Source organism: Ovis aries, chromosome 7 (genome assembly GCF_016772045.2).
Source record: "Ovis aries strain OAR_USU_Benz2616 breed Rambouillet chromosome 7, ARS-UI_Ramb_v3.0, whole genome shotgun sequence".
Taxonomy (NCBI): Eukaryota; Metazoa; Chordata; class Mammalia; order Artiodactyla; family Bovidae; genus Ovis; species Ovis aries.
The window spans coordinates 71,014,493-71,032,745 of record NC_056060.1 but is presented as its reverse complement, the minus strand read 5'-3'; the positions used below and the strand labels follow the sequence as shown (position 1 = coordinate 71,032,745).

Genomic DNA, 18,253 nt, shown 5'->3' with positions numbered 1-18,253 from the left:
CATATGTAATCAAGTTAAGATAGGTCATGCTGGAAACTTGGATACAGACACACAGGGAAGAAGGCCATGGGAAGTTAGAGGCAGAGATCAGAGTGGTGCCAAAGATGCTAAAAGAAACAAAGATGTCTCCCTAGAGCTTTCAGAGACACCATGACCCTGACGACACCTTGACTTCAGAATTCTAGCTTACAGAAGCCTGTTCCTGTAGGAGACAAATTTCATTGTTATAAATCATGCAGTTTGGGGTAATTTGTTTTAACAGCCCTAGGTAAGCTCAGCTCATGAAGGCTGAGCAGGCTTCAAACAGTAGGTATTTAACCCCACTGCAGAGTAGAAGAGCCATTTAGGCAGAGAAAACAAAGGTAAAAAGACACGAATCAAGCTGGAATGCTTGGTATGACCAAGTCATTAAGTATGACATAGGGGAAAGCTCTTGATAAAGCTGGAGAGGCCAGCAGAAGGCAGATAATGGAGAATTGACCATACCATACTAAGGGGTGCATTTATGCCATACTAAGACAACTGGTAAGGCAAAGAATTTAGAAAGATGACTAGAAGCAGTGAAGAATACACATCACTGGGGTTCAAGATTGAAGATAGGAAGACTCAGAGGAATATTTCAACAACTCAAGTAAGAAATAATGAATACTATGTAAAGTAACAATAATATAATTAGAGGAGGAACTAGGTTTGAAAGACCTAAGGAAAGACTGCTGCTACTGCTAAGTCACTTCAGTCATGTCTCACTCTGTGTGACCCCACAGACGGCAGCCCGCCAGGGTCCACCGTCCCTGGGACTCTCCAGGCAAGAAGCCTGGAGTGGGTTGCCAGGAAAGACTACCAACAGTATATGATTCCCCAAAGAAGATATATAGATGGCCAATAAACACGTGAAAAGATGCTCAACATCATTCATTATTGGAGAAATACAAATCAGAACTACAATGAGGTATCATCTCACACCAATCAGAATGAAAGTGAAAGTGTTAAGTCACTCAGTCGTGTCCAACTCTTTGTGACCCCATGAACTGCAGCACCACCAGGCTCCTCTGTCGATAGCATTCTCCAGGCAAGAATACTGGAATGGGTAGCCATTTCCTTCTCCAGGGGATCTTCTCAATTCAGAGACTGAACCCAAGTCTCCCACATTACAGGCACATTCTTTATCAACGGATTTACCAGGGAAGCCACACCAATCAGAATGGCCATCATCAAAAAACTACAAACAATAAATGCTGATGATGTGGAAAAAAGAGAACCCTACTGCACTGTTAGTGGAAACGTAAACTGATACAGCTACTATGGAGAACAGTATGGAGATTCCTTAACAAACTAAGAATAAGACTACCACATGACGCAGCAATTCCACTACTGAGCACACAACCTGAGAAAACCACAATTCAGAAAGACACATATACCCACAATGTTCATGGCAGCAATATTTATAATAGTCAGGAATTGGAAGCAAGCCAGATGCGCATCAACACAAGAAAGGATAAAGAAAATGTGGTACATATATACAATAGAACATTACTCAGCCATAAAAAAGCAACAAATTTGAGTCAGTTCTAATGAGGTTGGATGAAGCTAGAGACTACAATACAGAGTGAAGTAAGTCAGAAAGAGAAAAACAATTATCATATATTTAGTAGAACAAATTGAGAAAGTAGCATTGACATATATACTCTATCCAATTATGACTCATTATTACACAGCAGAAACCAGCACACTGTAAAACAATTATGCTTCAATTTCTAATAAAGTTTTTTAAAAAACAGTATATGAAGACTAACCAGATATGGCTTGAACACTTAGATAAAGATCATAATAGGAGAAACAGGTAGGAAAGTGAAGATAAAAAAGGTTAGTTATGATGAACATAGATGCAAAACTCTTCAACAAAATATTAGCAAAACCAAATTCAGTTCGGTTCAGTTCAGTTCAGTCGCTCAGTCGTGTCCAACTCTTTGCGACCCCATGAATCACAGCACACCAGGCCTCCCTGTCCATCACCATCTCCCGGAGTTCACTCAGACTCACGTCCATCAAGTCAGTGATGCCATCCAGCCATCTCATCCTCGGTCGTCCCCTTCTCCTCCTGCCCCCAACCCCTCCCAGCATCAGTCTTTTCCAATGAGTCAACTCTTCGCATGAGGTATCCAAAGTACTGGAGTTTCAGCTTTAGCATCATTCCTTCCAAAGAACACCCAGGACTGATCTCCTTTAGAATGGACTGGTTCAAACTCTTTGCAGTCCAAGGGACTCTCAAGAGTCTTCTCCAACACCACAGTTCAAAAGCATCAATTCTTTGGCGCTCAGCTTTCTTCACACTCCAACTCTCGCATCTATACGTAACTACTGGAAGAAACCATAGCCTTGACTACATGGACCTTTGTTGGCAAAGTAATGTCTCCTCTTTTCAATATGCTGTCTAGGTTGGTCATAACTTTCCTTCCAAGGAGTAAGCGTCTTTTAATTTCATGGCCACAATCACCATCTGCAGTGATTTTGGTGCCCCTGAAAAAAAAGTCTGACACTGTTTCCCCATCTATTTGCCATAAAGTGATGAGACCAGATGCCATGATCTTCGTTTACTGAATGCTGAGCTTTAAACCAACTTTTTCACTTTCCTCTTTCACTTTCATCAAGAGGCTTTTTAGCTCCTCTTCACTTTCTGCCATTAGGGTGGTGTCATCTGTATATCTGTTATTGATATTTCTCCCGGCAATCTTGATTCCAGCTTGTGCTTCTTCCAGCCCAGCGTTTCTCATAAGCAGGGTGACAATATACAGCCTTGATGTACTCCTTTTCCTATCTGAAACCAGTCTGTTGTTTTATGTCCAGTTCTAACCGTTGTTTCCTGACCTGCACACAGGTTGCTCAAGAGGCAGGTCAAGTGGTCTGGTATTCCCATCTCTTTCAGAATTTTCCACAGTTTATTGTGATCCACACAGTCAAAGGCTTTGGCATAGTCAATAAAGCAGAAATAGACCTTTTCTTGGAACTCTCTTGCTTTTTCCATGATCCTGTAATGTTGGCAATTTGATCTCTGGTTCCTCTGCCTTTTCTAAAACCAGCTTGAACATCTGCAAGTTCACGGTTCACGTATTGCTGAAGCCTGGCTTGGAGAATTTTGAGCATTACTTTACTAGCATGTGAGATAAGTGCAATGGTGCAGTAGTTTGAGCATTCTTTGGCATTGCCTTTCTCTGGGATTGGAATGAAATCTGACCTTTTCCAGTCCGGTGGCCACTGCTGAGTTTTCCAAATTTGCTGGCATATTGAGTGCAGCACTTTCACAGCATCATCTTTCAGGATTTGAAATAGCTCTACTGAAATTCCATCACCTCCACTAGCTTTGTTCGTAGTGATGCTTCCTAAGGCCCACTTGACTTCACATTCCAGGATGTCTGGCTCTAGATTAGTGATCACACCATCATGATTATCCTGGTCTTGAAGATGTTTTTTGTACAGTTCTTCTGTGTATTCTTGCCATCTCTTCTTAATATCTTCTGCTTCTCTTAGGTCCATACCAATTCTGTCCTTTATCGAGCCCATCTTTGCATGAAATGTTCCCTTGGTATCTCCAATTTTCTTGAAGAGATCGCTAGTCATTCCCATTCTGTTCTTTTCCTCTATTTCTTTGCATTGATTGCTGAAGAAGGCTTTCTTATCTCTTCTTGCTATTCTTTGGAACTCTGCATTCAGATGCTTATATCTTTCCTTTTCTCCTTTGCTTTTCGCTTCTCTTCTTTTCACAGCTATTGGTAAGGCCTCCCCAGACAGCCATTTTGCGTTTTTGCATTTCTTTTCCATGGGGATGGTCTTGATCCCTGTCTCCTGCATAATGTCATGAACCTCAGTCCATAGTTCATCAGGCACTCTATCTATCAGATCTAGGCCCTTAAATCTATTTCTCACTTCCACTGTATAATCATAAGGGATTTGATTTAGGTCATACCTGAATGGTCTAGTGGATTTCCCTACTTTCTTCAATTTTAGTCTGAATTTGGCAATAAGGAGCTCATGATCTGAGGCACAGTCAGCTCCTGGTCTTGTTTTTGCTGACTGTATAGAGCTTCTCCATCTTTGGCTGCAAAGAATATAATCAATCTGGTTTTGGTGTTGACTATCTAGTGATGTCCATGTGTAGAGTCTTCTCTTGTGTTGTTGGAAGAGGGTGTTTGCTATGACCAGTGTGTTCTCTTGGCAAAACTCTATTAGCCTTTGCCCTGCTTCATTCGGTATTCCAAGGCCAAATTTGCCTGTTACTCCACGTGTTTCTTGACTTCCTACTTTTGCATTCCAGTCCTCTATAATGAAAAGGACATCTTTTGGGGGTGTTAGTTCTAAAAGGTCTTGTAGGTCTTCATAGAACTGTTCAACTTCAGCTTCTTCAGCGTTACTGGTTGGGGCATAGACTTGGATTACTGTGATACTGAATGGTTTGCCTTGGAAACGAACAGAGATCATTCTGTCGTTTTTGAGATTGCATCCAAGTACTGCATTTTGGACTCTTTTGTTGACCATGATGGCTACTCCATTTCTTCTGAGGGATTCCTGCCCGCAGTAGTAGGTATAATGGTCATCTGAGTTAAATTCACCCATTCCAGTCCATTTTAGTTAGCTGATTCCTAGAATGTTGGTATTCACCCTCACCATCTCCTGTTTGACCATTTCCAACTTGCCTTGATTCATGGACCTAACATTCCAGGTTCCTATGCAATATTGCTCTTTACAGCTTCGAACCTTGGTTCTATCACCAGTGACATCCACAGCTGGGTATTGTTTTTGCTCTGGCTCCATCCCTTCATTCTTTCTGGAGTTGTTTCTCCACTGATCTCCAGTAGCATATTGGGCACCTACTGACCTGGGGAGTTCCTTTTTCAGTATCCTATCATTTTGCCTTTTCATACTGTTCATAGGGTTCTCAAGGCAAGAACTGAAGTGGTTTGCCAGTCCCTTTTCCAATGGACCACATTGTGTCAGACCTCTCCACCATGACCAAATTCAACAATACATTAAAGGGATCATATACCATAATCATGTGGGATTTATACCCAAGAATGCAAGGATGGTTCAATACCCATAAATCAATCAATGTGACATACCACATTCATAAATTGAAAAATAAAAAGCATATGATCATCTCAGTAGATGTAAAAAGGGATTTTGATAAAATTCAACATCCGTTTATGATAAAACTCTAAACAAAGTAGCCACAGAATGAACATAAAACAATAAAGGCCAAATATGACAAGCCCATAACTAATTTATACTCAACAGTGAAAAGCTGAAAGCATTTCCTCTAAGATCAGGAACAAGACAAGGATGTTCACTTTTGCCACTTTTATTAAAAAATAAAGTATTGGAAGTATTCTATTGGAAGTCCTAACCACAGCAATCAAAAAAAGAAAAAGAATTCCAACTGGAAAGGAAGAACAAAAACTGTCAATGTTTGAAGATGGCATGACACTATATATACAAAATTCTAAACATGCCACCAAAAAACCTTAGAACTCACCAAAGAATTCAGTGAACTTGCAGTATACAAAATTAATCTATAAAAATCTGCTACATTTCTATACACTAACAACAAACTATCAGAAAGAGAAAAGAATCTCATTTACACCTGCATCAAAAAGAATAAAATACCTAGGAAGTAATCTAAGGAAGTAAAAGACCTATAAAGAGAAAACTGTAATACACTGACAAAAGAAACTGAAGACAACACAAACAAATGGAAAGATCTACTGTGCTCATGAACAATTAATAGTTTTAAATGGCCATACTACCCCAACACAATCTACAAATTCAGTCCAATCCCTATCAAAATATCAACCACATTTTTCACAGAACTAGAACAAATAATTTTTAGTGTGTATGGCAACATAAAAGACCTCAAATAGTCAAAACAATCTTGAAAAAGAACAGCAAAGTTCAAAGTATCATACTACCTGATTTCAAACTACAATACAAAGACACAGTCTTTAAGAAAACAAAGTACTAGTACAAAAACAGACACATAGATCAATGTGGAATAGAATAGCGAGCCCAGAAGTAAACCCACTTATATGGGCAATTAATCCATGACAAAGGAAGCAAGAATATACAACAAGAAAAACGACAGCCTCTTCAATAAATGGTTTTGGAAAAACTAGATAGCTACACATGAAAGAATTAAACAGGACTACTTTCTCACACCATCAACAAAAATAAACTCAAAAGGGATTATTCAAGACTTAAATGTAAGACGTGAAACCATAAAACTCTTACAAGACAACATGGGTAGTATGCTCTTTGACATCTACCCATGTCAAACAGGTAGCATGGGTAGCAAAGAATAAATCTGGTAAGAGGTTAATGTCCAAAATACACAAAGAATTCATAGAACTCAACATCAAAAACACAAATAACCTGGTTAAAAAATGGGCAAAGAACCTGAACAGACATTTTTCCAGAGGACATACAGATGGCCTAAAGGCATAGGAAAAAATGCTTAACATCACTAACCATCAGGGAAATGCAAATGAATACCACAATGAGATATCATCTCACATATGTCAGAATGGTCAGCATCAAAAAGAAAACAAATAACAAATGTTGGAAAGGATGTGGAGAAAAGGGGACCCTAGGAATGTAAACTGGTTCAGGTACTATGGAAAATAAGAAGGTTCCTCAAAAATAGAACTACGACACAGTCAAGCAATTCTGGGTTTTTATCCAAAGGAAAGCAAAACACTAATTTGAAAAGATATATGCTCCTCAACATTCATTTCTGGATTATTTAAATAAGCCAAGATAACAGAAGCACCTTAAGTACCCATCAACAGAAGAATGGATAAAAAAAGATGTAATATATAAAATCAAATATTACTCAGCCATTAAAAAAAAAGAAGGAAATCTTGCCATTTGGATTGACTTAGATGGTACTATGCTAAAATTTTAGAAGTCAAAGAAAGACAAATACTGTATGATTTCACTAACATCTGGAATCCCAAAAACAAAACAAGTAACCAAAAATAACAAAACAGTCATAGATACAGAGAACAGGAGGTTTCTGGGGGGAAGGGGGATGGGGAATGAAAGAAATAGGTGAGAAAGATTAAGTACGAACTTCCATTTACAAAATAAATAAGTCACAGGTACGAAATGCACAGTGTGGGGGAATACAGTCAACAAGAATACAGTATCTTTGTATCATGACGGTAACCATACAATCATAATGGTAACTTGACTTATAACGGTGATCATTTTGAAATGTATGTTGTTGTTGTTGTTGTTGTTGTTGTTGCTGTAGCTGCTGCTGCTGCTGCTGCTGCTGCTGCTGCTGTTCAGTCGCTAAGTCATGTCTGACTCTTTGCAACTCCACGGCCTGCAGCATGCCAGGCTTCCCTGTCCTTCACGATCTCCCAGAGTTTGCTCAAACTCATGTCCATTGAGTAGATGATGACATGCAACCACTTCATCCTTTGTCACCCCCTTCTCCTTCTGCCCTCAATCTTTTCCAATGAGTCAGCTCTTTACAGCAGTTGGCCAAAGTGTTGCAGCTTCAGCTTCCACAGTAAACTCAGTAATAGTCTCTCTGTCAGAAATGAGTCATCTTATATGCCTAATTATACAAGAGATTGAGTTTTTCCCCTGTTTTGATATAATTCTGATGTTTTTGCAACAGTGAGACTTCAACATTCACAGCGCTATTAAAGGCAAGTTGCTACCTCAGGATAGTAAATACATCATTCATATAGTCCACATTCCTTGGGCCACTTCAGAACTGGGCTCTACCCAAAGACACTGTAGTTACTGATATACAAGAACTTGCACCATCTTAAAAAATGGTCCTGTGTCTGTATTTATGCCAACACCAAATAGCTACGTATCACTAATAAAATGCTCCTCATAGAATGATCAATTAATAAATGATAATGAATTACTGACCAAAACACTTAGTTATAACAGATTCAGGTGCTAAACACTAACATGAAGAATAAATGTAGTCACTGTAACATGCATTAAACAAAGTACAAGTTAATCATTATACAACATGAGGTATTACAGATGCCAGGCCTTGGCACAGTTGAAAATTCACGTATAGTTTAGTCTGCACTCCTTATCAGTGGTTCCCTCTGTGTCTGAGGTTCTGCAATCAAGGATTCAATCTCTCAACATGTGGTATAGTAGTATTCTCTATTGAAAATAATCCAGGTATTAAGTCGACCTGTTGTTCACGGGTCAATTGTATTCAATAACTTATTATAAAGTTTTTGTTAATTAGAAATTCCTACTTTAAAATAATACTAACCAGCCTAAAATTAGATCATTCGTTCATTTAAACTCTCAATATTATTTGCTAGCTTAAAAATATAAATTGAAAAAGCACTCTCTTGAAAGAACAACCTTATTAAGTCAAACAGAGTTAATGCAACAAGTTACCCAGGCATACCTATTGTGCCTGTATCTTCTGATGTACCCAAAGAAGGCTACTGGGTAAAGTGAGTAATTTTTATGGCATACTGATGCTCTCGGAAATGAGACACCTTTCTAAGGAAGCCAGGCTGGATATGAACAGAATAGAATGTCAATTCCTCAAGAGTTTTATTGTAGGAAAGAAGTGCCTTAATGAAACACTTGAAGACTATAACAAGTAAATCTAAGTACAAGACAAAAATACAAGCTATGTAATCCAAACATTCAAGCTATGTAATCCAAACATATCTATATCATTTTTACCAATGATTACAAATTCCTGGTACAGCACCTTAAAAACAATTACCTTTGCTTTCCCCAAAACTAGAAAGCCAAGCTATACTGAAGAAATGATAGCTAAACTGTGTAAGTTAGATAATTAAATATCTGCGTGCATACAATTATTTTTCCTTTATAGAATATATTTTAATAATGCCATCAAAACTGTTTTTGCTATAGTAATGTGTGCCTCATACCTATACGCATATATAAATATACTAGTATTTCTGCCCTTAATTTCAGCTAAATTCTTTGTAAATATGACTAGGTTTAGAAAAACCTTTTTAAAGTATCATGTGGAAGCATTAGTTTCTAATTCAAAAGAAGAAAATACTTGGCACCAACCAGCTTTAACTTATTTTTCTGAATGACATCTTTGTTTTCCTTTTGGTATATCTCCATTTTCTTTTTGGTATTGTCCAAATCCACATTGTTCGTCAAGTTGAAAACTGCATGAGAAAAGAAACAGTGACATGAAATACAGTTTCAACATACATCTTGCAAAGATAATAAAAACCAAACATTCATTCACAATGATTTCTTAATACATCAGGTTGTCATTTCTTACGGCTCCATTTGTGTCTTTTTACTGACCACCTACTTTATAGAAACTAGTTCTAGTTCAGCAACTATGATTTTCTGAACCAAACAAGGAAAGACTGTCAGACTATCACACAGATTATCTATAGATCTGAATATCCTCAAAAAGTCTAATATGTGTACTTGCCATAGTAACATTGGATTTGAATTTTATATTGCCCATTTTAACTTTAAAAGTATAAAAAAGATTGCTTAAATTTTTTATTTAAAAAAAAGTAAGTCTGAAATCTACTACACTAGTCAGAATCAAAACTGAAAAGAATCTAAGCTCCAGAACAGAAAAATTATCCAAAGGAATAAAAAATATTCTCTAACAAAAACAGGTTTTATTCTAATCTTCAACATAGCTGTACGTAAGAATGAATCATTTCCCATATAGTCTAGATCTGGAAAAGTATGAAATATATGAGTCGAAACCTAATAGGGAAGGTAAAGGATAATCTGGCTCCAAAACTGAAGACTGAAATAGTTGAGTAAGAGAAGCCACTGAAACATGTTCAGAAAGGAGATAAACTTTCAGTAAGTTAGAACTATCTTTTTATAATTCTAATTCAAAGTGATTTTAATTATAAATACTTTTAATTATAAACTCCCTTCTGGATCATCGAAAAAGAAACAGAGTTCCAGAAAAACATCTATTTATGCTTTATTGACTATGCCAAAGCCTTCGACTCTGTGGATCACAATAAACTGCGGAAAATTCTGAAAGAGATGGGAATACCAGACCACTTGACCTGCCTCTTGAGAAACCTTTTTGCAGGTCAGGAAGCAACAGTTAGAACTGAACATGGAACAACAGTCTGGTTCCAAATGGGAAAAGGAGTACGTCAAGGCTGTATATTGTCACTCTGATTATTTAACTTATATGCAGAGTACATCATGAGAATCGCTGGGCTGGAAGAAGCACAAGCTGGAATCAAGATTGCCGGGAGAAATATCAATAACTTCAAATATGCAGATGACACCACATGGCAGAAAGTGAAGAGGAACTAAAAAGCCTCTTGATGAAAGTGAAAGAGGAGAGTGAAAAAGTTGGCTTAAAGCTCAACATTCAGAAAACGAAGATCATGGCATCTGGTCCCATCACTTCATGGCAAATAGATGGGGAAACAGTGGAAACAGTGTCAGACTTTATTTTGAGGGGCTCCAAAATCACTGTAGATGGTGACTGCAGCCATGAAATTAAAAGACGCTTACTCCTTGGAAGGAAAGTTATGAGTACCCTAGACAGCATATTGAAAAGCAGAGATATTACTTTGCCAACAAAGGTCCATCTAGTCAAGGCTATGGTTTTTCCAGTGGTCATATATGGACGTGAGAGTTGGAGTGTGAAGAAGGCTGAGTGCTGAAGAATTGATGCTTTTGAACTGTGGTGTTGGAGAAGACTCCTGATAGTCCCTTGGACTGCAAGGAGATCCAACCAGTCCATTCTACCCAAGAGATCAGCCCTGGGATTTCTTTGGAAGGAATGATGCTAAAGCTGAAACTCCAGTACTTTGGCCACCTCATGCGAAGGGTTGACTCACTGGAAAAGACTCTGATGCTGGGAGGGATTGGGGGCAGGAGGAGAAGGGGACGACAGAGGATGAGATGGCTGGATGGCATCACTGACTCAGTGTGAGTTTGCGTGAACTCCGGGAATTGGTGATGGACAGGGAGGCCTGGCGTGCTGCAATTCATGGGGTCACAAAGAATTGGACACGAATGAGCAACTGAACTGAACTCCCTTCTAAGTTTACATATGTAAATTTAAACTCTTTGAACAAAAAATGTTTTTAATTTATATGAATATAAACTCATATTTTAAAGTACTGCCGACTGCCATACCCCTTTCAGTGTTAATATAAGCTCATCTAAAGAAGGGTCCTCATCACTGTCTCTCCTATTTCATAATTCAGTCCAGATCTCCCTTGGATTTCTCTAATCTTTATGCTTGTGTTATTAGCCCTTCAATTCCTTCTCCAATTACTTACAACTGCTTCCTCTAGTTTGACCTATAAGCAGGTTTGATCTACCCTAAATAATCTGCTTTAATCCATGCTCCTACATGATGACATCAAATGCTGGCAAGGATGTGGAGCAACAGGAACATGCATACACTGCAGTGGGAATGCAAAATGGCATGGCACTTTGGAAAGCAATTTGAGAGTTTCTTACAAAATGAAACATACTCTTATCATACAATCCTGCAACTGCACTTTTTGATATTTATCCAAAGGAGTTAAAAACCATGTCCACACAAAATCCTGCATATGAATGTTTACAGCAGCTTTATTCATCATTGCTGAAACAACCAAGATGTCCTTCAGTAGTCTGAGAAGATAAATAAACTAGAGTATATCCAGACAATGAGATATTATTAAGCACCAAATAATAATAAGCCATCAAAGGGTTAGCCCAGGTGGTGCAGTGGTAAAGAATCTGCCTGCCAATGCAGGAGATGCCAGAAATGCAGGTTCAATCACTGGGTCAGAAGATCCCCCAGAGGAGGAATAGCAATCCACTCCAGTATTTTTGCCTGGAAAATCCCATGGACAGAGGAACCTGACAGGCTACAGTCCATGGGGTCACAAAGAGTCAGACACAACTGAGCACAGCACATCAAACCATGAAAAGACATAGAGGAAACTTAAACGTGTATTACTAAGGCAACTGGTAAGGCTACACACTGTATGATTTCAACTGACAACCTAAAAAAAGCAAAACTACGGACACAGTAAAGAGATCAGTGGTTGCCAAGGACTGAGCGGAAGGGACAAATAAGCAGAACACAGAGGAGTTTCAGGGTACTAAAGCTACAATACTATAATGGAGGATACATGCCATTATATATATCCAAACCCAAAAAACATATGTCAAGAGTAAACCCTAATGTAAACTATGGACCTTGGAAGATGACAATATGTTAATGTAGGTTCATTGATTATAACAAATTTGTCATTCAGGTAGGTATGCAGATAGTGGGGGAGTCTGTGTGTATGTGAGGTACAAGGGGTATAAGGGAACTCTCTACACATTTCATTTAATTTTTCTGTGAATCTAAAACTGCTCTAAAAAATAGTCTATTAAAAAAAGAAACATCTGGTAAGAGCTCAAGAAATGCTTGCTGAATTATTACAAGAGGAAAAAAAATAAACCAATACGGGTATGGGAGGGATAGACAAAACAGGTAAAATGGATAAAGAAGTACAAAGTTCAGTTTAAAATAAGTTATACATCACAGGGATGTAATGTACATAGGGAACATAGTCAGTGAAGTGAAGTCGCTCAGTCGTGTGTAACTCTTTGTGACCCCATGGACTGTAGCCTACCATGCTCCTCCATCCATGGGGTTTTCCAAGCAACAGTACTGGAGTGGGTAATTACTTTCTATAGTTATGGATGGTAACTGGTCTTATTGCAATGATCACTTCATAATACATAAAAATATGGAATCATTAAGCTGTACACCTGAAACTAATATAATATTGCATATCAATCATATTTCCAAAACACTAAAATAACAAAGAAATCAATGCTAATATTTATAATTATCTTTATAAACACAGATTGAATTTAAATGACCTTTATAATTATAAAATTGAATTATTTAGAAAGGCAAAGTAAGCAAATGAGAAGCTACAGGGAAAAAATAATCTTTGTTTCTTATGGCATGAATCTACTGACAAAGTTAATCAAGTTGATATCCTATGTTGAACTTCATTAGAATGTTTAGAGCAATTTTAAAAAATTACAATTTATCACCAAGCTAGACAATGTGCTGAATAAAACTCATTAAATAGAAATTAGAAACAGTATAGTTAAATTCTAAGTGAAACTGATCTGTTATAGATAACTTCTATTTTATGCTTATTAAAAATTTTATGAATTTTAATGAAATGCAAATAACCAATTTATTTCATTTTTTTAATTTAGAAAGCAAAGGTAATAACAATATAAAAGATGCAAACCATAATCATAAGTAATACAAATCTCTTCCTTTAAAAAACAAAAAGAGAGAGAAAAACACTAAAAGTGGATTACAAGTTTGAAAACATTAGATGAGGGGAGTCTCATTCATGATACAATGAAGCAGATTGGTATAAGAGCTTAGAGGAAAGAAAAGAATTTTCTATAACAATTATTTGGTCTTTTATCTATCCTGGTTACTGGCTTAGCTCAGATGTTGACCTGTCTTCAGTCAAGTATTAAAACCCAACAAAAAACCTACTGTAGTTTCTGAAAGATTTAATGTTATTTAAGTGCAATTCTGCAGTCCTTTTGACATCCAGAATTCATAATTAAAGCCCTTAGGACATTCTCACCCTTTTAAAACAAAAATACCCTAAACCAAAAGAATAATATGTTTATTATGTAACTAAGGACAAACCTTTGAGATAATCCCTGAGGCCAAAAGGAACAAGAATTTTTATGTTTAGATTGTCATAACCACAGAAAAGGGCCCATTGTCAAAGCTATAAGAAAGTCCATCTTCATATGTGCCCCCTTCTATTGTAATTTTTTATGCCACTACTCAAAATTATAGTGTTCTAAAGTTTTTATATTCATCATATTCAAAGGGTTCATAATGAATTTCTATAACAGTGACTGATCCCTAATTTATAAATCCTCAAACACTGACTCCTTAGCCATCCTACCAACTTTATTCTTTTCACTCTAACCTCAATAGCACCTTCCTATCTTCCTTCCTACCAAACTTCTTTAAGATCCTTCAAAATTATAGCTCCAATATATAGATTTTTATCTCCTCCAACTCTTCTACTAATCAGCACTCCATATTCTAGACTCAGGCTATTAACTTGGTAGTCTCTGAGACTACCAAGTACTTTGATGGGCTCTATGAGTTAGGAAAACCTATGTTCAAAGTCTGGCTACATTATATATTAGCAATGTGATCTCCAGAACAACAGTTAAAACTCTCTGTGGCTCCTCTCCATATGCAAAATAGATTAAAATGCCTATCCCAAGAGTTGCGAAAACTATGCTTTTGATTAACACAGAGATACTCAATACAGATATCACAAACATCTAACTAATCATCTTTAAAAGAATGAATAAGACACAAAATGAACAGCTACTGAAACAAGATTTTAAAAGGAAGTCTAAAAAAAAAAGCTTTTATTTATATCATAACAATCAGAACAATGACACTTAAGTAAGTGGTGGGAGTCACACCCTAACAAAACTTAAAGGGGCAGAAACTGGTCTTTCCCTCATTTCCATACTCTCCACCCAACAAAACAGTAAAAAATAATGCCACTTCTCCCACTTTTATTTTCTAGATTAATACCATACAACTGCTCAAGGTAAGAATAACTGCAATTCATCCTAGTCTATACTTTCTTAACTCACTTCTTACATGAAATTATTCACTCAAATACTCTAGCCCTAAAACATCCCTTTTAACTATCTCTCTCAGTTACTACCTATTCTAGTTTGTTCTTCCCTGGTGGCTCAGGCAGTAAGTTCAGTTCAGTTCAGTTCAGTCGCTCAGTCATGTCCAACTCTATGCGACCCCATGAACTGCAGGACGCCAGGCCTCCCTGTCCATCACCAACTCCCAGAGTTTACTCAAACTCATGTCCACTGTGTCAGTGAAGCCATCCAATCACCTCATCCTCTGTTGTCCCCTTCCCCTCCCACCTTCAATCTTTCCCAGCATCAGGGTCTTTTCCAATGAGTGTGTTTTTCGCATCAGGTGGCCAAAGTATTGGAGATGCAGCTTCGGCATCAGACCTTCCTTTGAAAACTCTGGAATGATCTCCTTTACAATGGACTTGTTGGAACTCCTTGCAGTCCAAGGGATCCTGAAGTCCAAGAAGTGCAAGAGTCTTCTCCAACACCACAGTTCAAAGCCATCAATTCTTCAGCGCTCAGCTTTCATTCTAGTTCAACTCTGGCATCCTTTGGTGACTACTGCAAAAACCACAGCTTTGACTATACGCACCTTTGTTAGCAAAGTAATGCTTTTTAATATGCTGTCTAGGTTCATCATGCGTTTACTGCCAAGGAGCAAGTGTCTTTTTAATCTTATGGCTGTAGTTACCATTTTCAGTGATTTTGGAGGCCAAGAAAATAGTCTGTCACTGTTGCCACTGTTTCCACATCTATTTCCCATGAGGTGATGGGACCAGATGCCATGATCTTAGTTTTTTGAATGTTGAGCTTTAAGCCAACGTTTTCGCTCTGCTCTTTCATTTTCATCAAGAGGATCTTTAGTTCTTCTAGGCTTTCTGCCATAGGGTGCTATCATCTGCATATCTGAGGTTATTGATATTTCTTCTGGTAATCTTGATTCCAGGCTCTGCTTCATGCACCCCAGCATTTCGCATGATGTACTCTGCATATAAGTTAAACAAGCAGCGTGACACTATATAGACTTGACGTACTCCTTTTCCTATTTGGAACTAGTCTGTTATTCCATGTCCAATTCTAACTGTAGCTTATTGACCTGCATACAGATTTCTCAAGAGGCAGGTCAGGTGGTCTAGTATTCCCATCTCTTTCAGAATTTTCCACAGTTTGTTATGATCCACACAGTTAAAGGCTTTGTATTGTCAATAAAGCAAAATTAGATGTTTTTCTGGAACTCTCTTTCTTTTTCCATGATCCAGAAGATGCTGGCAATTTGATCTCTGGTTCCTCTGCCTTTTCTAAAACCAGCTTGAACATCAGGAAGTTCATGGTTCATGTATTGTTGAAGCCTGACTTGCAGAATTTTGAGCATTATTTTACTAGCATGTGAGATGAGTGCAATTGTGTGGTAGTTTGAGCATTCTTTGGCCTTGCCGTTCTTTGGGATTGGAATGAAAACTGACCTTTTCCAGTCCAGTGGCCACTGCTGAGTTTTCCAAATCTGCTGGCATATTGAGTGCAGCACTTTCACAGCATCATCCTTGAGGATCTGAAACAGCTCAACCGGAATTCCATCACCTACACTAGCTTTGTTCATAGTGATGCTTCCTAAGGTCCATTTGACTTCACATTCCAGGATGTCTGGCTCTGGGTGAGGGATCACACCATCGTGATCATCTGGGTCGTGAAGATCTTTTTTGTATAGTTCTTTTGTGTATTTCGCCACCTCTTCTTAATATCTTCTGCTTCTGTTAGGTCCGTATTATTTCTGTCCTTTATCGAGCCCATCTTTGCATAAAATGTTCCCTTGGTATCTCTAATTTTCTTGAAGAGATCTCTAGTCTTTCCCATTCTATTGTTTTCCTCTATTTCTTTGCACTGATCACTGAGGAAGGCTTTCTTATCTCTCCTTGCTATTCTTTGGAAATCTGCATTTAAATGGGTATATCTTTCCTTTTCTTCTCTGCCTTTCACTTCCCTTCTTTTCACAGCTATTTGTGCTTCCTCAAACAAGCGTTTTCCTTTTTTGCATTTCTTTTTCTTGGGGATGGTCTTCATTCCTGTTTCCTGTACAATGTCAGGAACCTCTGTCCACAGTTCATCAGGCACTCTATCAGATCTAGTCCCTTAAATCTATTTGTCATTTCCACTGTCTAATCATAAGGGATTTGATTTAGTTATACCTGAATGGTCTAGTGGTTTTCCCTACTTTTCCTCAATTTAAGGTTGAATTTGTCAATAAAGAGTTCATGATCTGAGCCACAGTCAGCTCCCAGTCTCATTTTTGCTGACTGTATAGAGCTTCTCCATCTTTGGCTGCAAAGAATATAATCAATCTGACTTCATTATTGACCATCTGGTGATATCAACATGTAGAGTCCTCTATTGTGATACTGATGTACACATGGACATCACCAGATGGTCAATACTGAAACCTACTCTAAGCACTTACCCAAATTGTTGCTACTGCCCCTAAAAATGGTTTCACAGCCTCGCGCTATCTCCTGTCAGTATTCCACATCAGTACCACAATATTCAGGTTTCCCTTGTGGCTCAGCTGGTAAAGAATCTGCCTGCAATGTGGAAGACCTAGGTTTGATCCCTGGGTTGGGAAGATTCCCTGGAGAAGGGAAAGACCTCCCACTCCAGTATTGTGGTTTAGAGAATTCCATGAACTGTATATTCCATGGAGTTGCAAAGAGTTGGACATGACCTAGTGACTTTCACTTTCAGTTTTCACTTTCACCTCAATATTCTGCTGCCTCTCTACTAGCCATGAAATAAAATCTTAACCCTTACAATCTAGCTTACAAAGCCCTCATTAACCAAGGTCCAGTCGGTTAGTCACTCCTCTGGTTCTATCTACCTATAACAGATTGGAACTAACACCCAAAAAAGATGTTCTTTTCATTATAGGCGACTGGAATGCAAAAGTAGGAAGTCAAGAAACACCTGGAGTAACAGGCAAATTTGGCTTTGGAATGTAGAATGAAGCAGGGCAAAGACTAATAGTGTTTTGCCAAAAAAAATGCACTGGTAATAGCAAACACCCTCTTCCAACAACACAAGAGAAGATTCTACATGTGGACATTACCAGATGGTCAACACCGAAATCAGACTGATCATATTCTTTGCAGCCACAGATGGAGAAGCTCTATACAGTCAACAAAAACAAGACCAGGAGCTGACTGTGGCTCAGATCATGAACTCCTTATTACCAAATTGAGACTCAAACTGAAGAAAGTAGGGAAAACTGCTAGACCATTCAGGTATGACCTAAATCAAATCCCTTATGACTATACAGTGGAAGTGAGAAGTAGATTTAACGGACTAGATCTGATAGATAGAGTGCCTGATGATATATGGAATGAGGTTCGTGACATTGTACAGAGACAGGGATCAAGCCCATCCCCATGGAAAAAAAATGCAAAAACACAAAATGGCTGTCTGGGGAGGCCTTACCAATAGCTGTGAAAAGAAGAGAAGCGAAAAGCAAAGGAGAAAAGGAAAGATATAAGCACTTGAATGCAGAGTTCCAAAGAATACGAAGAAG

General features: G+C 38.0%; 1 protein-coding gene across 7 annotated transcripts in view; it reads right to left on the bottom strand.

Moving 5' to 3' along the window:
• MNAT1 (MNAT1 component of CDK activating kinase) overlaps positions 1-18,253 on the bottom strand; it is a 221,178-nt gene that overhangs the window by 147,779 nt on the left and 55,146 nt on the right. For all 7 annotated transcript variants that reach the window (XR_006060529.1, XR_006060530.2, XM_004010698.5 and 4 more), the window contains exon 4: positions 9,091-9,194. Coding sequence is in view for 5 of the 7 variants with exons in the window: in XM_004010698.5 (XP_004010747.1) it covers positions 9,091-9,194 (104 nt within the window). In the remaining 2 variants the exon portion in view is untranslated. The remainder of the gene's footprint in view (positions 1-9,090; positions 9,195-18,253) is intronic.